The 22,593-nt window shown below is 45.7% G+C and overlaps 1 protein-coding gene across 4 annotated transcripts in view; it reads left to right on the top strand.

Moving 5' to 3' along the window:
* ARHGAP26 (Rho GTPase activating protein 26) overlaps positions 1 to 22,188 on the top strand; it is a 431,922-nt gene extending 409,734 nt beyond the window's left edge. For 3 of the 4 annotated variants that reach the window (XM_023515652.1, XM_023515656.1, XM_023515658.1), the window contains 3 exons: positions 5,245 to 5,355; positions 10,542 to 10,633; positions 18,567 to 22,188. In XM_023515652.1, coding sequence (XP_023371420.1) covers positions 5,245 to 5,355; positions 10,542 to 10,633; positions 18,567 to 18,655 — 292 coding nt within the window. In that variant the 3' untranslated portion in view covers positions 18,656 to 22,188. The remainder of the gene's footprint in view (positions 1 to 5,244; positions 5,356 to 10,541; positions 10,634 to 18,566) is intronic. The other variant, XM_003782086.1, reaches the window with a different exon arrangement.
* Positions 22,189 to 22,593: the final 405 nt, after the last annotated feature.

Genomic DNA, 22,593 nt, shown 5'->3' with positions numbered 1-22,593 from the left:
CAAGGCACTGACCCCTGCTTGGCAAATGCCAGTTTTGTGACTTCCCCACAGTATGATGCGGGCACACAACTCTTCGGCCCTCCTTGTCTACCTCATCCCTCCTGCTCAGTGCTAGTTTTGAGAGTCCTAGCCAGAGCTAAAAGTCTGCCACTCTCCCTGTGTCTTTGGGAGCCCCTGTGCTATCTGACTGGGGGTCCAGTGTCTCCAGGCTGGGGTTGTCTGACTCTCTGTCCTCCTGCCTGTCTCCTTCCGCACACTACCTTCCTGTCAGAATGCCCTTCAGAAAATGAAACATTTGCTTCTATGTGGAAACAGAACACAAGAAGGGAACTGGATACATTTGTAGATCACTGGAAATGGTAGGTAAAAAGAGTCCATGGTAACCTTTGTAAACTGAAAAAAATGCCCATCTAATATTTTTTTGAAATGATAATGTTTAATGCTGATAGTATCATAGTGAGAAGGAATCCCCAGTGCTGGTGGGAATGCAGTTTGGTTAGAACCTTTCTAAGAAGCTATTTGGGAGAATATATCAAGACCCTTAAAAGAAACTCCTAGCATTTTACCCAATAACCCAATAATTTTACTTCAGGAATTAATGCCAAGGAAACAATTGAGACATAGGCAATGATCCTTTACAAGGATGTGAGTTGCAGGACTATTTATAATACGTAAAAGGGGATAGTAACCTGAATGTACACAATAAGAGAATGGCTACATAAATCAGGGGGTATCATACATAGGATACCCTGTAGTCATTTTTAAAATATGATATCAAAGGCTATCTAATGACATCAGAAAATGCTTTATTATATTAAGTGAACCAAACAGGCTATTAAATATTCCCCTACAAGTGAGGAGGAATATGCCAAGATTAACATCCATGATTATCAGTGGTATAAATTATAAATGGTTCTATTGCTTTTCTTCTTGCTTTCTGGTATTTTGCCTTTTTTTTTTTTTTTACAAAGGCTGTAATTTTGATTATCAGAATTTAAAAAGATTAGCTTTCTTTGTAATGGCCAGCTGTTTCCTCTAGTAAGAAACCCTCTTATAGCGACTCTACTACCATGGTGTGGAGACCAGAGAGGGTCCGAACATACATGGTCAGGTTGGCATTCTGGCTGGGCAGCCCGGCCATGGTGCAGTAGGCATGCCCTGGCAGGTACACTAGACGTTCCATCATTCAAGTGAGTCACCACAGAAGGGTGTCAAGCTGATGATGTTGCTGCACACTGTACTTGAACTATCAGCCACAAGCAAGCCTGCTGCCAAGCCTTTTAGCCTTATCTTCCTAAACCGTTATTCTTTTACTGTCCAGTGAATGTCAAAGAGACTGACTGAGACTGTCTGACTCCTTCTGAGGACACCGTGGGCCAACAGACTAAAGCAGAAGCAAGCCTTCCAGTTGAATTCCAACCAGACAGCAAATGTTCCCTCCATGCTAAAGTTTAAGCCGTGTTGTTGTGGGAGCTGGGCCTTGATATGAGGACCTTGCAGGACACCAGGAATAGTTTTCAGTGCTGGGACATTCAGCTCAGACCCCAGCTGGACTCTGAGAATTATAGAAAGTTCTTAAGGGTCATCTGCTAAAACTCTAATTATGGAATTATTTTCTCCTATTTTAATCTCAATCATCCTTGGTGTCTTTAGTTGCTACTAGAGATTTCAGAGTCAAGAATGAAATTGACCTTGTTTGTCTGTTTGGGGAGAGTATTTATTTTTAGGGAGAGTAGCAAGACTTTTTTGTCCTCTGTTGTCAGTTTTAAATAATCTACAGCCAGGTACTTCTGTAGTGAAAGGAGAATTTAAGAATATACAGTGTCTTGGGCCATTACCGTCATCATCCCTGTGCATCTATGTCCCGCATGTATGTTCTCTGAGTAGGTGAACACATACTCATGTAGTTTTACATCGTTACTAAAACATGTATATGTTATTTCTTGGAGGACATTTATGTGTGAATAATCCTTCTGTTGCTATAGGCATCATTCTGGTACATAAAAATGTGCAGTAGTATTGTTGATAGTGAGGTTTTATTGACATGACTCTAAAGTACAAATAAAAGACATAATTCCTTTAGTAGTTTAAAAAATCACAGAAATACTATGGAGTATTCATTTTATTATTACACTGACTCAAACATAGTGGTAATAAATTTTAAACTGGTCATTTTATAGCAAATACATGTTATTGCCGTGACTAAAACATTAACAAATGCATGAAATTCTGCCATTAAAAATGGCAATTGATACTGGCAATGGACATGAGTATTAAAGAGTAAGTTCTTAATAATACTTAGGAATACCCTGCATTCCAGCCACACTCCCAGATAATTTTAGCCATGTATTACTGGCCAAGAACCACTGAGATATCTAAGCATGTGAAAAATGTTCAGAACCCACAATGTATTCATAGAATCTCATCCCACCTATGCCTTTAGCCAAAGGCATAATTCTTGATACAGATGGAGTAGGAAGCTGGAGGTGTTTTCTACCTAAACAAGTCATTTAAAAAAAGCAGTAGGGACTTTAATTGCCCCCATGGTAACCACTGACCAAAGGAACAGATTAGTCCTGGTTTGGGGGCCTGGGCTGTTCTCTTGAATCCCCAAGTCATCCCTGGTCCTGCTTGAGTTCCTGGACTTGGCCATAGTTCTCAAGTGGTTCCTGGGCCTTGCCTCTAAGTGGTGGGGTTGTGGTGAGAAGACCATGAAAGCCAGGCTTGTCTTGCCAGCACTGTGGAAGAAACTGAGGACTGCAGAATGGAAAGATGACGCTTCTCCCAGAGCTAGAAACCGAGACAGGCTGAAGCAGGTATTAAGCGAGTAATAGGCCCGGTGCCGTGGCCTGGGAGGCTGAGGTAGGGAGGCTGCTTGAGCTCAGGAGTTCAAGACCAGCCCTAGCAAGAGTGAGACCCTGTTTCTACTAAAAAAAAAAATAGAAAAACTAGCCTGTAGTCCTAACTACTTGGGAGACTGAGGCAAGAGGATCTCTTGAGCCCAGGAGTTTAAGGGTACTGTGAGCTATGAGGATGCCACAGCACTCTACCCAGGGTGACAGAGTGAGAGTGTATCTCAAGAAAAACTCTAAGAACAGAATTGCTTATCCGTCAGCTGATGGCTCTTGCTATATTATATTAAAGTTGTTTTTTAGTATGTGCCATCTTGTCACATACATTTGAAGCTCTAGAGTCAGGGATGTTGGCAAATTCCACTTCCTTCCTGTCTTGACCATATACTAGGTGCTCTTTGACTTAATCTCTTTTGGATTAAGAAAGTTTTAAAAAGACATATACTCTTGGAATTTTATTTCTTCTCTTATATGAATCCCATCTGCCGTATGAATCTACTGGACAGAACACTGGAGGCAGGACTGGGGATTTTGTTGGAATTTATAGTCTGTTGAGACCGAGTCTGTCTGCTGCTGTATTCCCATTTTCCCATGCAAATATGGTAGGCATCTAAAGGAAATACATAAATCAGTGGTTAAGAAGATCTGTAATGCTGTAGCAAGAGTCTGTAAAGAAGCTTGGCACAGCCTCGAGGGACAGAGCAGTCCTGCTACCCCTGGGTAGCCCACTGTAGCAAGAGCCCCGGCCTGGGGTCAGGGGATGGGATTTGACACTCAGTCCCGTCAGTTACAGACTGGGTATCCCTAGGAAAGCTGCAACTTAGCCCAAATTTCTACATCTTTGAAATGGAAATATAATAGTGCCTATTTGTGGACTTGTTGGGTAGGTTAAATGAAATTCATTAATTTGCTTAATTATTTGTTAAATACCTACAGGCACTATTTTAGACATTAGCAATATAGCAGGTAACAAAAAAGACAAAAATCCTTGCTCTAATAGAATTTATATTCTAGAATATAATACACATAATGGCATTTAATAAATGTTTGATCATATCCATCGGAAGCTCTGTGATGAACTCAATGAGTTTTTACTGTGTATTTCCATGGGTTTTTATGTTCCAACAATATGTAATTAGGGCCATTATTGAGGCTCATGTCTGAATTGATATAACCCTGGAGAAATCCCATTTAGTAAAACCTGTATGTGCTCTTGCTAAATCCTGGTGTGCTTAGAAAGTCTGCTGCCCTTGAACTGAGTTTCTGTCATCTTCACCTCCGTAAAGTGCTTGGTTCAAACAGTCCAGCCGTCAGCTGAGGATGGGGGATGCAGGTGGTATTGTGGCTGGATGATTTCCTCTCGGCCATTGTGTTTGCTTTCTGAGACTTAATGTAATTTCACAGAGTTGCTAAGGTGTTTGTGTAATTATTAAAAGTAAGTCAAAGGGCTAGCATGGCCAGTTAAAACCCACAGACCATATTTTAGTGAATAATTTCTACTTTTCCTTTCTAAACCTTTGATTAGCCACCCCATCAAAGAACAAAATGGACAAATTGAAGGTTCCAGTTTATTTTTTTTCCTCCATTGCCTTCCCTCGGGGCTTTTTCTTTAAGCACTAAAATGCCCAAAATCCATGAAAGGACAAAGGACAGGCCTAGACAGCAAACCTCAGGGGAACGGCACGCTGCTGGAAATCGCACGCTGCCTCTTTTTTTTTTTTTCTTATAGCATAACTGTGTACATTAATGCAATCATGGGGTACAGTGTGCTGTCTTCATATACAGCATACTGCCTCTTGAGTGGTGTGAGTCCATCCTCACCTTCCTGTGCTATCGTTTTTCTAATGCAGTATTTCAGATTTCCACTGGTGTGCATCCCATTTTGTTAAAAACGCAAACAGGAAATTGTTTTCTGGCCGAATGACCCTTATGGCCCGGAAAAAAAAAAAAAGGTTATTTTTCTGGTGAGACATAACTTTAAAAACACTCCCACAGTGGACACCAAAGGCTCATCATAAGCTTTGTTCTGCCTCAGAACAAGGCCAGCGATAGGATGTTGGTGTAGGAACTCATGTACGAGGATTCAGAGGATTTGTCACCAATGGCCAAACGGTGACAAATAACCAATGGACAGGACCGAAGCATCTCCTATTACCTGGAAAGCAGCTGCACGGCATAGCCTGTCTATGCTCCAGGGAATTACAGGCTGGGCATTACCTGGACGAGGAGGTTTGGTCCAGAGGAATGTGACGCGGCACTGACAACATATTGCTGGGTGTCAGTGCCCTCTTCTCTGCTCCAGTCCCCTGTCATCTGGCCTCCCATGACCTCCTGTGCTCCCGCTGTGGCTTGCCTGTGTGATGACGAGTTTTCTGGTTGTTATGTCTTGCAGCCCCCCGAATCCAAGCCCAACTTCACCCCTCTCGCCATCTTGGCCCATGTTCTCGGCGCCATCCAGCCCTGTGCCCACCTCATCCACGCCCAGCGACTCATCCCCCGTCAGGTCTGTTGCAGGGTTTGTTGGGTTTTCTGTTGCTGCCGTTGTCCTCTCATTGGCTTGGTCCTCTCTTCATGCAGTGTTCAGCCTCCTCGTCAACTTTGTTCCCTGCCATCCAAACCTGCACTTGCTTTTTGACAGGCCAGAAGAAGCAGTTCGTGAAGACTCCAGGTAAAATCTCGGATGATGACCGATCTGTTCCTGTTTATCCAAAGCTGCTCAGGGTCAACCGGGGGCTGCCTCTGTTTTCCTTTGGTTCCATCCCAAGCGATCAAAAGCTGGAAGGGCCCATTTGCATGAACCAGCATGGCATCTCCCACACTCTTTTTTAACCCCAACTCTGGTTTCTGAATTAATCTCTGGTGCCTGCCGTTTGGAGAAAGGGCACATTTCAATGGCTCTCAATTTTGTGGGCTCTCTGTGCTTTAGTGTGAGATGATATAAGCTGGAAGGGTATTCTGACATGTGCTGGCCTTTTCTTCTCTCATTTTTATCAGGTAACATCAGGCAATGCCTATTGATGGGGTTGGCCACTGGCCATGAGCAGTGGGACTCCTAGTCTCTGAGACCAGATCCTCTGGGTGAGAAACATGACACAGAGTAAAAGCTTGAGATATGAAGTGATTTATCTTAAATGCTTCTGGCTTGTGCCTCCTTGTCCTCCCCATACCCCAGGAATCATCTGAGCTCTCATGGGAATGGGCACCCCCTCTTTCTGAGGGCCAGCAGCTCAGCATGGTTCCTCTGCCCAAGGGCCATGCTGCAGTTTTCCCTGCTTTCATGACATCCAGACTTAAGTGCCACCGTCCTTTCCCCTTGTGCTCTTTGAAGAAAATAAGCTCTTTAAGTTCAAGAGAAGAATTTAATAAAGACCCTGCTGAATGCCCCTGCTATGAGGTCCTGAGCATGGGTATCTCTCGAACTGAGTCTCTGCTTTCAAACGACTAAAACCTAGAGCCCAGTTTTAAGCATCATAAGCGTTTTGGGCTTTAGCAGTATTTTCTCATCCATCTTTTTCTCGTAAGGGGTGGATCCAGCAGAGAGGCTTAAATAATTTATAAAGCTGAGTCTCACTTTTCAAAAAAGAAAACCCCATGCTATTAATATACACAGTTACATATATTACTTTATTCCCCACCAGGTGCTTTCACATCCATCATTTCATTCTACCCTCATGTGAGAATGAGAAGAGAAAAGGCCGGAACCCTATTATAGAAAAGGAAAACTAAGGCACAGTGAGGTGACTTAGACACAGTCACATGATTAAATGAGAGCCAATCCAGAATTCAGGGGCTCTCCCCCGAGCACTCCTTCCTCCAAACGAGAGGGTAGCCCCCAACTTTTACATTTCCATGGAGCTCACAGCCCCAGAGCCTGGCCTGCTCTTGTAGGTTTGATACAGCTTTCTACCTAGCCTTGCCCTGAATGATGGGCATCTATTCTGAAAAAGAGAGCTTTTCAGTATAGTCTTTTTTTCCCCCTTAGTTTAAGAAAAAAAAAAAAAAAAAAGATTTTCCTGAGATAACATTCAAGTTATTTCCTAATTATTTCTTAGGCATCTTCTGGGTACTTTGGGAGACGTTAACTTTGCAAGACACAGAGATGGTGTGGATGATTCTGGTAATATCACTGGTTGCCCTATAAAGACCCAAACCAGAGTAAACACAGTAACCAGACACCGTCACCTTCCAAAATGCTCACTTACTTGTTAGAGAGACTGGAGCATAAGGAGACTGTGGCTCCTTCATTTTCACTGGAAGAGAGTAAATTATTCAAAATGTCAGCCCCTTGGACAAAATGGGTTAAGGGACTGAGGACCATGGGTCATTCAGCTAAAAAACTGACATGCACTCTGTCTGCAGTGAAAATATTACATTTTGTGTGTTTCTGAGCTGTAGGGCTGTGGTGCTTATCAAGTATTTCTACCTCTCCACACCTTTCATCTCCCAAAATATTTCCAACCTATTTTTGCTTCACATACTCTTTTCCACCTCCCAGAGTACTTCTAGATTGGCAGAGGACAGTAAGTGACAAGAGACTCTGCTCACCTGGTGTGTTTAGGGTGGTGTTTACTCAGTACTGCCCTCTCTGGCCATGGTTAGGATTGCACCATTTGGACACCCTTTAGAAAGCTGCCATTTTGAAATAGGCAGAGTAGGGTTTGGGATTGGCTGTCACTGAGCTGAGTGTGTGCCAAGGTAAATGCAGATAGGGACATTGTGGGTAGCTAGCCCATCAGAGAAATAGAGAGAGCTCAAATCCCCTGTTATTGCAACAAATTGCCAAGAGGTGGGGGCATGCACCCATTATTCATGTCCAGTGGGGCCTTCCCCCAGATCCAGAATATGAAGCCTCAGATTTTCTTCCCTGGGCAGAGCTTTTAAAAATAAATACTTAATTAGACCTAATTTATGATCCCATGAACTTCTCCATGATGTCTCCTCTAGAAATGGCTTCCTGTCCTCTCTTCAAACATTTTTTTAGAGCTTGTTTGTTCAGGCTCCGGAGTGAAGATGCCTTTTGCCGTGCTACAGAGAAAGGGTGCTGGAGGAACATCTCCTCCATGCTTCCCTTTCCTTTTACTCATCCACCTCCTCCCAGAAAAGCCCCCACTCCCAAAACCATAATTTGCATTTGCACAGGTGCCACTGGAAATTGCTCCTAAATGAAGCCGCTGCCACCTGCCAGTCCAGCTGCCCCACCTCTCTGTCATGCCCTATACTGGAGAGTGGGTTGTCATTTTGCAAGGCTTGCAAGGGCATGTGAGGGAAACTCCTCTGAGTGCTTTCTAGGCCTGGTGCCATGCTCAGAGGTGAAAACTGAAAGTGAACTAGCATGAGGATCCATACTCCTTCGTGCCCTTAAAGGCCCGGCTGAGGTCCTGAAGGTGCTGGGACAGGCTGTGTCTGGTGTTTAAATGCACAGGGGGGAAAGAGAGCCAAAGAACCAAAGATGTTTGGTGGGGATTTTTAATTTTTTTAATCAAAGCCAAAGCCTGCAAATACAACCTCTGTGCCAACAGGATCTGGTTTTTAAGAACTCTACCTAAAACAAACTGCTCAAGGCTTTTGAGAGGGAGTTGTGTGACACTGAACTTGTTGGGCTGGCAAACTTTTTAAAAGATAAGACTTAACCCTGGGGAGGGTTGCCAGGTTTAGCAAATAAGAAAGATACAGCATACCCAGTTAAATTTTAATTGTAATTAAACAATAAATAATGTGTTAGTATGTGTATGTCTAAGCCAATATTTGGGAGGAAGAGAGATGAACAGGTGTGGCCCCTTTGACAAGCATTCCTCCTCTCCTCCCTCCCAGTCTGTGCCCATCCTGAGGGCCTGGGAGCGGGGCTCAGGGAGAAAGACCCTCCCATAGACTGTTGGTCACCTGTTAACCTGAGGTGTTGACCTTTGTTGTACTTTTAATGTACTATTTTATTATCATTTCATTATTCATTTTCAAAAACCAAATATTAGTGGAAAGTGACTCCGTTTGAGTGAGAATCTTGGGCACCTGAGACCATTCCCTCTGCCTTCTACCTGCCAAATACCCCAGCTGGTTTCCCTGGTTGCCCCTGTTTTGTCCCATTACTTTCCTTTAATGAGGTTAATAAGTAACCTCTAGGAAAATGCAGCCAGAGGAACCTTGCCTCAGGTGCTGTTTCTCTGACCTTTCATGCCCCATGCCCGGCCTCTGCACTTTACCCACCTGCTCTGCCTGTCCTCAAGAGGCAATAATGATGCCTCGAAACTGGGTCTCTAAAACCCTGGCCCATGCGGCTGAATTCTCCTTCCGTGTTGTGACCAGTTCCATGGGCCTGTCAGTATGGCATTTTTGGCTGTTTTAGCACTTTCCACAGCCAGGTCACGCCTACTTTCTGCGTCCCACCTCCTCCAATAAATAAATAAGTAAATAAATGAAGACTTTTATGTCCTAAGTGCACATTGGATTTTGGCTCTTGCTAGTCAACACGTAGACTTGGTTGAGTTAGATCACAGAATGTGCCCCTTGTCCTGAAGTTTATTCTGTAATCATAATTAAACAGGAAGCACGGTCTTGCAGCTGGAGCTGATGCATACTAAAGGCTCCTCATTTTCCTTCATTCCCAGCGGTCCCACTTCATTTTCTCCTACTTCCCCAATTTTTCCCACCTGACCATCATCTCTTGGCTACTAGAAAACTAGAGAGAGTGACAGTAAACTGTAGCCCAGCAACAAATTCTGGATAATTGTTTACTCTGATCACTCTGCGTAACAGAGACCATATGGCCCACAAAGCCCAGAATATTTACCGTCTGGCCCTTTACAGGAAAGCACTGCCAACCTCTGCTCTAGAGCATTTGGTTCTCAGCCCCGGTTACACGTAGGAATCACTTGGAGAGCTTCTTTAAAAATACCAATGCCTATGTTAATATCTGCACACCGGGGTCAAACCCAGATATCTGCATTTTTTAAATGCCCCCTAGGTGATCCTGAGGCAAGGTTGTCCACACTCACTGGACATGAAATTGGAAAATTAAAATGAGTTGTGTCCCTCTCCCCCTTCCTCCTCCCACACTCCACATACAGGTACGCACGTGTGCTCACGCACACACATGCGTAACTGCTCCCACACACAACTTTTCTATTCCCTGCCCTACCCTGGGGGTCGGAGAGTTCTAGCTCTGGAATCCTGCCCCACCAGCAAGACCCAGCCTAGTGAGAAATAAGGAACATCTGGGACGGCTAATGTCAGCCCGCAGCCTGGAGCTGAAACTTGGCTTTGCTAGAATTTCTCCTTTTTGATTCACTGAGCATTGCCAACTTTCAACAGAGTCTGTTGGGAGTATTTTCCAGCGCAGCTTGGAAGTTCTTTCCTGCCTCTGCTTCCTGCCCTTCCCCCATGGTATTCCTGCTCCAAAAATGAGGCCCCGCCAGCCCTCCCACCGCTCAGCTGCTGTAACTCCCAGGTAACACCGTGCCCCCAGAAGACGTGCGGTTTCTTGGCGCTCACGGCTTTACTCTGAATATTTCTCATTTTTCTCCTGTGACCTTTACAACTTTTCCACCTCATGTTTTGCCATCTGGCTGCCTTGTCAGGCTCTTCCCACGAGAGAGGTCTAGGTGGCTTACAGGGAAAGGGAAGAAGAGAAATTAAATATCTGGGGCTTTCTGAGGGTTTTTTAAAAATGTTAAATAAACTCCTGTTTTCACACAGCACACCGTTCCGGAAGGCGAAAGCCTTGTATGCCTGCAAAGCTGAACATGACTCAGAACTTTCGTTCACGGCAGGCACAGTCTTCGATAATGGTGAGTTTCTCAACCCCTTGCAAACATGTGTGGTGGGGCAGTTGGGGGTAGGGGTGGACCAAATAAATAAATAACGGGCATTTTCAAAGTTCCTACTGAAGAAAAATCTCAATAGGGTGGGAAAGACCAAAAAAGAGTGTGTGTGTGTGTTTCTATGTCTAGGCCCAAAATAAGACAGCAGCAGCAGGACCCTGGGAGGCATTATGAAGAGTAAGTAGGCAGGTGGAGTCAGCTCCTCGTTGTATTGTTATGAACATCAAATAAGAATGTGCCTGCAAAGGACTCAGCCCAGTACCAGGCAGTGACTTTGGGAGGTGATACCCATGACTTGTTTAAAATAGTACTCAGCTCATATGAAGCATCAATACGTTATTATTGTAAAGACTGTTGGCGGCGGCATCATCACTGCATCTGTCTTAGGAAAAACCCTAGTACTCTGCTGTGACAGTCTCTCCTTTTTAGCTAATATAGCTCAGGCCTGAGCGTTCGGCTGGAGAGTAGGTTCTGCACCTGACTTCCTGATCTGGCTGTGTCTATAAAGGCTTCATATTCTAAGCCGAAGCAGAACCGGGCTCCTGGGACCAGCCCCAACTCCAACTATGAGCAGCCCTTGCTGCTCCATGTGCCCAGAACTGTGTCCAGCATAGAGGTATTCACAGGTGGTCCTCAAAGTCAAAAACACTGTCCTTCACCCTGTGCTCTGTTAGCTTGCATCTGGGCCCTTTCCAGATCGAAGTTCACAAAGAGCCAGCCGAGTCTCCTCTCCTGTCAGCAGCTGGTGCTTTCAGGCCCCAGCACACTGCAGGTGCAGTAGGTCTGCTGGAGGCTGCCCAGAGCCACATCACTGGGGAGTGTCTCCTGCATAGGCCTAGGTGGGGGAGTCCCAGCCCTGCCGTAACATGACACAGCTTTCACGGCAGACAAACCAGAATGGGCTGCATTGCACAGTCTTCTGTGCCCTGCTCTGTCAGCAGGGGAGGGGTTTCTGCCTATAGATGAGCATGCTTTGAGAGATTCCTACATTTACAGGTAAATGCAGGGCTCAAAGGTCTGACCTCTAAATCCCAATTCACTATTGACATGGGCAAGGGACCACCATGTTCCTATTACCTATTTGCTCGGACAACCCTAAGGACCCCTGATGCCAGGGACAGAATTGGTTTAAACTATCAAAAGGCACGTGTATGCTTGTGCGTCTTATCTGGGGCTCCTTTTGGTGAGTGCAATCTTCTTTTCTTTCTTCCTGGCCAAGAGTATGGTATATTCATTCGTTCTCTCTTTAACAGTTTTATCAAGAATGCCAATTTAGGGCGGTGCCTGTGGCTCAAAGGGGTAGGGCGCTGGCCCCATATGCCGGAGGTGGCGGGTTTAAACCCAGCCCTGGCCAAAAACTGCAAAAAAAAAAAGAAAAGAATGCCAATTTACCTGTTTGTTTTTAGTGTATTTAGAGTTGTGTAACTATCACTGCCATTTAATTCCAGAATATTTTCATCACCCCGCAAAGAAACCCTGCAACTTCAGCAGTCAGGCCTCATTTATCCCTAAGCCTCCTCCATCTGGCCCATGGCTGTCCACTGCTCCACCTCGTCTTTGTAGACTTGCCTGCTCTGGACACTTCATATAGATGGAGTTACCTTAGTAACTGGCTTCTTTCTCTTTGCATAATGTTTTCAGGGTTCGTCCATGATGTAGCGTGTAGCACAGTGGTTCTCAACCGGTGGGTCGCAACCCCTTTGGGGATCGAATAACCCTTTCACAGGAGTCGCCTAAATACATCCTGCATATCAGATATTTACATTAGCGTTCTAACAGTAGCAATGAAAATAATTTTATGGTTGGGGGTCACCACAACATGAGGAACTGTATTAAAGGGTTGCGGCATTAGGAAGGTTGAGAACCACTGATGTAGCAGCACTTCATTCCTTTCTGTGACCAAATAATACTCCCTTGTCTGGCTATAACCGCATTTTATTTGAACTCATGCATCAGTTTGATGGACATGTCTATTGGTTCCACTTTTTGACTGTTTGAATAATGCTGCTGTGAACATTCATGTGTAAGTTTGGGTGAGGACTCATGTTTTCAGCTCTCTTGGTGGGCTTCAGCTCTCGTGGGCTTATTGGGTTGGGTTCTAGGGTAACTCTGTTTAACTGTTTGAGGAAATGTCAGATGCTTTTACAAAGCAGTCATACCACTTTACATTCTTGCCTTCTTTTATTTTTAAGTCTTCTTCTTGAAGTATCAATAGTTTAAAAAGTTAACCTCCCCCTCAAAAAGAAAAGATGTGCGGAGATACCCAGGTGATGTTTAGCCACCAATTCCTCTCCTTGCTGGCAGGTGCTCTGATGGGCTCCGTCACTGCCCCCTCACAGCTCAGTAATCATCACGAAGCCTAACATGATGATAACTGAGAGCAGGAGGGACGTCCAGGGCGTCAGAGGCCTCACGGGGCCTTCCTGGGGTCTCTGCAGTCATGGGAAGGCTCATTGATACTGGTTTGTTTTTAACCAGAAATGCCAGTGACCTTTCAAATTCCCTGAAGAGCAAAAGGCCAAGTTAAATCTTGAAGAAAACACTTCCCAGTGTTGATTGCCCTGCAGTCAAAGATAGATCTGATGAAATGTTAATCCACTGTCTAGATTGGTTGGGCTGAGAGTATCTTATGAGTTCCTATTTCTAGAAGAACAGGCTTACCTATACCCTATTGCCCACCTCCCTTCATTTCTATTGGGAAAATCAGGCAATATAGGAGAAAAACTATTACCATGTTGGGTAGGGGGTATTTTTCCTTGTTTTATCTCTCATTAGTTTACTGCTAGAGATACTAGGTAAGGGCTGTTTAACTTGGATGATCTGTAGCTAGCAGACTAATGCATGAGACCAACACACAGGTGTGTGTGTTTTCTTCAGGATTAAGAAAAACGAATGAGGAGGAGGAAGAGGGAGGGGCCCCTGGAGGGGAAAGGCTGTTGTTTCGTAATGATTAATCTCTGAGCCTTTGGATTCCAGGGGCTGGTGTTGTGCCTGTGGAGTGGCTGCTGCTCAGTCAGCTCATGGACTTTGTGCAGTGGGGAAGGGATGTGCAATACTTGGAAATAACTCCAGTGGCAGCCCTCGCCAGTCTACTAGGAAACTGTCCACTTCACCAGGAGCACCTCAGACAGTAACTGGAAAGAGAAATAACTTGTGTTCTCAGGAACATTAGTCGTGGAAGCAACATGATTAGTGCTACCTGGAAAATTCATATGGCAGTCACTCAAATTGGCTTCTGGGGATACTTTTATCAGGACCTGAGATGCGCTGGATCCACTGATTCCCATGCCACATGATGTAGCACCCGTGCCAGGCAGGGCTGTCCTGAGTTTCCTTTGCTGATGGAAAAACGTCCTCACCAGGGACCCCTCAAGCTTCCCAGGAAATGGGATTGCAGGAGGACTCCTCTGGGGGTGGCCATCGGCCTTCCCAGCCATCCCCATTGCCATAGTCAAGTCCAGGCCACCTGTGTCTCTCACCTGCCCGTCTCTCTCAGCCACCCACCTTGTCTCGCCACTTCCACTTCTTGCCCCTATGACCTATTCTTCACATAGCAACAAGAGTGATCTTAGAAAAATAAACATCTGATCATGTTATTCCCCTGCTTAAAATCCTTCAGTGGCCTTCTGTTGCTCTGAGAATTACTCACAAGGCCTTCAGTGGCCCAGTTCTGGCCCCCCTGGCCTCCTCTCACCCACACATGACACACTGCAGCCTGCACAGGTCTTTATGTTCTCAAGTAGAGTCAGCAAACTATGACCTGCCGGTCAATTCCAGCCCACCACCTGTTTTTGTAAATAAAGCTTTCCTGGAACACAGCCACCCATGCCTTTTGGTCTGCATGTTATCTGTGGCGCTGCAGAGTTGAGTAGACAGACACGTTTGCTAACAGGTCCTTTAGGAAGCACCTGCTGATCACTATTCTAAAATCTCTTCAGCCTTTTCCCCGTCTTAGGCCCTTAGCCTTGTGTTTCCCACTCACTGCCTGGCTGGCCCCTTTGGATCCTTTAGGTATTAGCATTTCGAGCTCCTTCCCACCTGCTCACATTCTTGTCCCAGTCTGTCATTCTCCTCTTTTCACTCCATAAAATTACATACTTGCATATTGAGAGAATGTCCCTCCTCAAAAGCAGAATCTCGTCTGCTATGTGCAGGGACCTAGCACAGGGTCTGGGGCATGGCAGGCACCCAGGAAGCATTTATTAAATGAATGAATGCATGTTAACTACACCAGGGTCAGCACCTCTTCCTGGTAGGGATTCTTCTCGGGCCAGAAAGCCATTAGAGATCTTAATCACACCAATCCTTGCTCCTTGTCCACACTGAGTGAAAGAGAGGAGAGAGCCAGATTGTACGTGCAGGGCTGTGTGGGGTGTATGAGGATAGAGCTGAGAGAAAGGGGTTGGCAGGAAGCAGGCCCATGTCCACAGCAACTTAAATTTATTACGTGCTTGCCAGGCAGGAGAGCGCCCGGCAGCCTGCTGCCACACCTTCTGTGTTTACGTAGCACCTGGGACCCCGCTGCAGCTTAGCCCCAAGAGCACTTAGCATTTTCCATGCTCAGAACATCAGGCCCAGCAATGGCAGTGGTGGTCCTGGGCTCCAATTCACCTCTGTCATCTACCAGGTGTGGACTTTGGGGTGAGATGCTTGACCTCTCTGAGCCCATTTTTCTTTCTTTCTTTCTTTTTGAGACAGAGCCTCAAGCTGTTGCCCTGGGTAGAGTACCATGGCATCACAGCTCACAGCAACCTCCAACTCCTGGGCTCAAGCTATTCTCCTGCCTCTGCCTCCCAAGTAGCTAGGACTACAGGCGCCCCCCACAATGGCCGTCTATGTTGTTGTTGTTGTTGTTGTTGTTGCAGCCTTCATTGTCGTTTGGTGGGCCTGGGCTGGATGCAAACCTGCCAGCTCAGGTATATGTGGCTGGCGCCTTAGCTGTTTGAGCCACAGGTGCCAAGCCTCTGAGCCCATTTTTCATTAGTAAAATGAGGATGATAGCAGAACCAATTCCATATTCACTCTGAAGCTAGAAGAAGGAAATGCAGGTGGAGCCCATACCAGCTGATGGCTACCACTTAGCGTGGGCACTGTTCTTATCCTCAAGGGTCACACTCGCTGGCTAAGCAGAGGCATGACGGGAAAGGGCCTGGTCTCTGGAGCCAACCAACTGGGTTCAAATCCTGGTTCTACTATGATGACCATGCACAAATTAATTTACCTTTCTGAGCTTTAATTTTCTCACCTATAAAATTGGGATAATACCAGTATAAGCTGGGATCATGAGGATCAGATGCATCAATATGCCTAAAACTGAGTGTGTAACAGCTCTATAGCTTTTTTTTTTAAGTGTTCACATTATAATTCTTGAGGCAGAAGGGAGTTACTAAATGTTGTCTAGCCAAGGAAGGGTATAATGCAAACCAAATGCACTAAAAAACTAGATAGACAAACAAAGCTTAACATGATTGAATGGCATATTAACAGGGCCCGTTAACGTGTGGGATGTACTGTGAGCATTCTAGGAGTCTGGCGGAGGGAGGGAGCAGGTAGAAGGGATTCTGTGGCAGTATTTGAGAAGGAGGTGGGGCTTTAGCCAAGCCTTGAAGCGTGAGGATAAGAAACAAGGCAACAGAAAAAAGGGACCCATCTGGTACCGTCTCCCTCCTCTGTGAGTTAATGGGAATTTACATTTTAATTCTTCTACCACCTTTTTATTAAAGAGGCCTTGGCAAAAGTCAAGGTTCCAAACTTGCTGTAAACTAGTTAAAATGCAGGTTCCTGGGCCCCACTCCCAGAGATTCGCTTTAATTGATTTGCCATGGGGCCCAGGAATCCAGTTTTAATAAGCATCCAGCCAATTCTCACGCACATGGCCTGTTACTGTTCTTTAACGAACCTGACTTGAAGACTCCAGGGAGTCATCAGCCTGACCCAAAGGCTGCTTTATTCCCTGTCTCCCTGTGACATACCTCTTGGCCTCCAGTTCAGAGGACCACCCTTGACCCCTCTGATTCTCAGTCTACAAATTCCATCTCTGTTACCAGCTCAGTAACTGTGCTGTGTATGAACAAGCAGCCAGGAAGGGAGAAATGTCTGGAGGAGATGGACTGGGTGCCTCAGGTAGAGTGACAGCTCCACTGGGGGCTTTGCTGTAAAGCCGGAAGGTTTGGGAGGGGGGGTGTGATTTTGATTGGTTGGTTTAGTCCCTCTAGGTCTTTTATTTGGGGGAACGGGTTTGACCGATTTTGACTCTAAACATTTAAAGCTTCCTAACCCTTAGGTGAGTGCTGAGACTAGCCCTCACCCAGGCTTACTAGGACGGAGTTTTGCTGAGTAGCCCAAAAGCCTGTGAAGTGACTGAGCCTTCGCTTTGTGCCTGTGGAGTATTGGGAGTGCTTTATCCTCATTGGCTCATTAATACTCATAAGAATCCATGGAAAGGAGAGAATTTTATCATCACCACTTTATACACAGAAACTGATGCGACCTTGGCAGCTTCAGCTATGTAGCAAATGGGCAGAGGGTAGAGGTATTTGGGTATTAGCAGTAGTACAGGAAAGCTTCAGTCACTGGAGAGTTCAGGTTGCTTTTAAAGATATATGTATTCTTCCCAGACTCTTCCTTGTGTGAGTTGTCATGAATCCAAAGCATCCTTGCTCCTTTGGGTTTATTCCTGAAGCCTGTGAAATTCTCCAAGTCCTATGGAGGCTCACTAACTGATGGCTGCCTTGGCCTTTTCCCGAGGAAGCTTTCAAGATCTAGGCACGTTGACACTGGTGTTCTGTAACTCAGTCTCTCTTCTTTTGCTGCCTCTCATTTGCTTCCTTTGGTTTCTGTTCTAACATCTTTCCCTACAAACTGAAACTAGAACTATATAGTAATATTGGGACGGAAATGCTTTTCTAAAACAAGCTCAGGAAGTCACTTAATTAGCCCAGGAAGGGAATAGGGGAAAATTCATTCTCTTCAAACAATCTTGGAGAATTGGAGTTTTCCTAATACATTAAGAATAAACGCCCTGCCTCTCCCCAGAGTGATCTGTGGCTCTGTGGTTCATATGCATGAACCACACCCACCTCTGAGTCCCATGATTCCTTCTCTCTTCCTTCCTGCTATTGACTACTTTGCAGACTCAGCTGGATTTTATATAAGCTTTATAATAGCACAGTGGTTTCCAGGGGGATGGACTGTGATTTCACAAAAGTAGATATATAAACTCTTTGGATACTGAAAAATCAGAGTGGCAGAAATTTTGAAAGTTGCAATAGAGGAAGAAGACAGTTTTCAGATTTGCATGTAGGAGAAAAGGAAATTCTGGAGAACAGGGAAAAACTAAGGGTGAGGGGTGGTGAAACAGAGAGAGGGGCTATTCAAAGGATGTAAAATGACAAGAAGTACACACATGGGGGGAATTTGCAAGGAAATTGCATATTTCCAGCGCATAAGGATTTGAAGGGAAGTAAAATATATGCTTAGAAGCTAGACATCTTTAAAACTAGGTCTTAGCCGTCTTCCATGGGCACTGCACTTGGGACCTCATTGAAACTGAGTGAGTAGGTGGCTGGATGGATGGACAGCTGGACAATTGATGACTCTCACTTCTTTATAGTTTTAACCAAAAATTTTGGAAGTTCATAAAACCCCTAAAATTGTGTGTAAAATGTTGAATGTCTACATCTGTTTCCCTTCCATTGGGGGAGAACGTTCAGAACAGCTTTCATCAGAAGACTCATACCCCACAAAAGGTTAAGATCTTCTGTTTTCAAAAAGTCTAGAATTATGTTACTTAACAAGTGATTGTGTTAATTCTTCAAACTTCCTTCACACCCGCACACACAGCACAGCCACCTCCTGCCCTATCTGTAACGTCATCTCATTCGCTCTCCTTCCTGTACAGTTCGTCCGTCTCAGGAGCCTGGCTGGTTGGAGGGGACTCTGAATGGAAAGACCGGCCTCATCCCGGAGAACTACGTGGAGTTCCTCTAACCATGGGCCCCAGCAGAACTGCTGAGCTTTACATGGTATCCATGACAACTGCTGATTCCAGTGTTGTAGGCCATTTCTCTTTGCCACTGAGAAATGCAGCGTGACTGAGTCTGTTGCTACCTGTGAACGCGAATGTTTCTGTGAGCTCTGGTGTCACCTATCTCCGTGATCATCTCAGCTGACACTTGGCGATACTGCAAGAAGCAGAAGTCAATCAGCAGGGGAAGCCTTTTGCTTTTGGTAACGGAGAGAAGGCTTGCAGAGCCCTCCTCGCGGGAGGACCCTAACTAGGGAGCACTCCTTTTGCTTCGACAGTCATCCAAACCCCCAGCCTTCCGGAAGAGGAAGCAAAGCCCTTGAGAGCATACCGCATAGCTAAGTCTGCCAGGGCTGGATGGAAAAATTGGCACCGAGACCCAACTGGGTCCTTTGCTTTTGTTTACATTAGACACTCTCCCTGCCCCACCTCTAAATACTTGAGACCCACAGTGCTGCAGGCAGCTGGGCCTCTCTCTTTGCACGCAGGATGAAGGGGGTTACAGCACTGCTTATGTAAGATCCAATCTCTCACCACCTCTGGAGCAGCCCTTGGCCCATCATCAGTGCAATTCAGTCCGGTCCGCCTCTCATGCAAGGGAACACCCCCCCCACACACAACATTTCCTCCTCCCCAGCTAGGAACTTCTCTGCCACCAAGGGTTGCTGTCACCTAGTAACCATGGCAACTCAACCTACTCTAAAACCAAACCAAACCAAAAAAAAAAAAAAGAATACTTTTTGCCTGATACATTTTTTTCTCTCTCCCCACAACACTTTAGGTAGTTTTTTAAAGTGGGTTTTCAACCACCTGAAGGAGAAGATCAAGGAATTGGGGTGGTCTACTTAGGGTAGATAGGATAGCAGATGGGAACCGTTCCCTTGCTGATGAATTTCAACAGCATCAGGATATATTTGGAGCAAACTCTAGTAACCTCTGAGATTAAATTACATACAGGCTTATATTTCTGTTCTTCTGGGAAATTGGTGTTTGCTTTCGAGTGGGTAAGATGCTGCCTTCCCTTTGTCTGACAGGGTCCCCATGTCCTGTGTCCACTCATAGCATGTCCATTCATGCTGCCTTCCCTCTGTCTGACAGGGTCCCCTGTCCTGGCCTTGCCTGCCTCTAACCCACCACTGACCCAGCCCCCTTGCACTGCTCGGGACTACTGACTAGCACTGGGGATGATGGTGGTTTTCAAGGATTAATTCCTGGGCTTACCCCTATGGCCAGTTTAGAAGGATATCTGTGTTCACTGCCACTCAGAAAAAGGGAATTCTCAGTCTTTCAAGGCATGAGACTAACATCCTAAGCTGTTGTGATTCAGGAAGATACTAGAAGGTTGGGGCACCGAGGGTGGGATGGGTGCCTAATGAGAAAGGGAATTTTCTGATCAAAAGGGTCTATGTGCTGTGGAAGGCTACCTTGGATGGGGAAGTTCTGCTTGGACTTTAAATCCACCCATCCTTTAAAGAGTAGCGTCATCAGTGTCTTCCACATGGAATGTCCTTGCAAGGGTGACTCTGGTTAAACTACAGAGTCCCGTCAGCTCCCAGGAGCCCTCACATGGCAGCTCCAGAGTGCTTCCTGCTTCTGGAATTCCTCACTGGGGAACTTCAAAGAAGAAAAGAAAAACTTGAATTGTGTTGAATTACTGTACCTTTTACATTTTTTTGAAAAGATAAACTTGTAAATAGAGTGATTTGAAATACTATATGGTAAAGTTTTATATTTGATATTCTTTAAGCCTAGTTGCTTTGATTTAGGCTTTGATTGTTGAATAGGCAGATTTCAAAGGGAGAGAGAGGAGGCGAGGTTGCAGAGAGGGGAGGTCTTCAGGTCCTCTCTGGCCTGGCGGGAGGAGAAGACATTCCCAGGTGCTCACTTTCCGCTGGTTCTGGTGGGTGTGACACGTCCCCATGTTCGATCTTTACTTACATGTGCTTTTCATCATTCCTGGGGCTTTGGGTTTGGAACTGGAAAGAGCATCATGAGGCATTGAGTTTTTCAAAGAATTCTTACTTAGTAAGATGCAGCTCAGGATTTCAGTAGGTGGGGCCAGGGTTCCATTTTTAGTTTTTCTTCTCAGGTGTATTTCTTGGCACCCCCAAGATACAGGACAGGAGGTGAAACAATTACTGTGCCCCTTCCTCCTCTGCTCCACATCTTCTAAGGCTTTATAAATGAGGCCAAGCTAGTTCCCAAACTTTGTGTACATCTATAAGTTCTTTAAAAAACAGAAACAAAACCCCCAGCTTTTTATAATCTTTAGTTCTTGATGTGCTGCTGCTGCCCCTGTTCCTCGGCTTGTTTATTCCTTTCCCTTCTACCTCCAGGTTCCCTAAGACCCCCAAATAAGAAAAAGTCCCAGAGGAATGTACATTGTGCCATTACAGCTTTAAAGATGGCTTTAAAGTTATCAGGGGTTCATCGCTGCGAACCCCTCAGTCTGTCAGCCCCAGGATTTCACAGCTGTTATTCAGGAACTCACTGAAGAGCAAGCAGAATGTGACTGTTGAATCAGGGAATAAGAATAAGAAAGGGCAAGACCAGGATAGAACTCCAAAGAGCTATCGTTCAAAACTTAAAAAGAAAGGGCATGTATTCCTAGGGGGGCCTACTCCCTCTGGACTTGGAAGCAGCAAGTTAGGAGATGGGGCTTCTGGGCCTGTGCGTTCATATACCATTGGATTTCCAGTTAGCGCCAAGATGCTTTTTTAACATACTCAACATTTTAAGTTGTCATCTGCCCCTGTCAAAAGCCTACCTGGAGCTCGTGGAAAGGAACAGAAGGCCAAGACCCTTGCTCTAGGAGGTCCTCACTGAAGCATACCTGTGACACTTGGCCCCCTCCCTCCTGAGGTAACCCTGTTGAGAAGCCAGAGGGAAACAGAGCTGCTACGGATGGCATCCTTTAGCTAGACCCATTCGCAGCTTCCCTGTGGCCGTGCTGGGCCTGTGACGAGTGGCTGCCCTGCCTCCCTTTGCCCAGCCAACCTCCCTCCCTCCCCTTAGCTACAGAACTGGAGAAACTGTTCCGAATATGAGCCAACAAGTCCAAAGGCACTTAAAGACTAAAAATAGACTTTATTCTCCACTATCCAGGCCCCCAGCCCCCTGTCTCTGCTTGAACAGGGAACTTTAGTGGGTATCAGAGTGGAAAACCGTTGACCAGGATCCCTGGGCTTTCCCAACAGCCTCATGTTTCCTTTACAAGGCCCGGAGGTCAGGTAGCCAGAGCCTGAATCTTTTAGGAGTATGAAGATTTTTCTGTCCTTCGGGTTACTTGCTGAGTTTCTGAGCTACAGAATGCCATGCCGTGCAGAGATAACTGGTTTCAAATCCTTGCCCTATGGCAGTAAAATTGTGACTTGCTCAAGGCTGCAGCTAATCTCTCCTGCACCTCCAAGTGAGCACAGAGGGCGGACCCTGTGCAGTGCGGCCTGCCTTCACATCCTAGAACTGGAGCCAGCTTTGAGCTTAGTGTTTTTAGGATTTCTACAGCCAATATGTGTTTTCTTATGTCAGAACAAACTGTCTTTTCAACATCATTTCAGTTCATCTCTTCTTGCTGAGTGCTTTTTGGACGGAGAAGCGAAGAGAAAGAGAAAATGAGCAATCAAGTACTGACAGACTGCCATTCACAGACAGAGCCCTGCTGGTGCGGGGTCGTTTCAGGCACTCGCCCGGGACTCCAAGGTTGTGTGTGCCATCCCCATGGCTGAAAGGGAAGTCTTTCTGTCAGTGAGTGTATGTCTCCTGAAACTGGCAGCCCCAGTCACACTGAAAGTTCTTTCTTGACTGCAGAGGTTCCCAAAGCTTCCATGAGTGAGGGGGGTAAGAAGTGAGGAAGAAGCAGCCAAAGAAAGGCAGATTCCTGACTGTGAGCACCTTTCATCTT

Source organism: Otolemur garnettii, unplaced genomic scaffold, assembly GCF_000181295.1.
Source record: "Otolemur garnettii isolate 467f Iridium unplaced genomic scaffold, OtoGar3 scaffold00003, whole genome shotgun sequence".
Classification (NCBI taxonomy): Eukaryota; Metazoa; Chordata; class Mammalia; order Primates; family Galagidae; genus Otolemur; species Otolemur garnettii.
The sequence above is the reverse complement of the archived record's forward strand: the minus strand, read 5'-3'. Positions and strand labels throughout refer to the sequence as shown.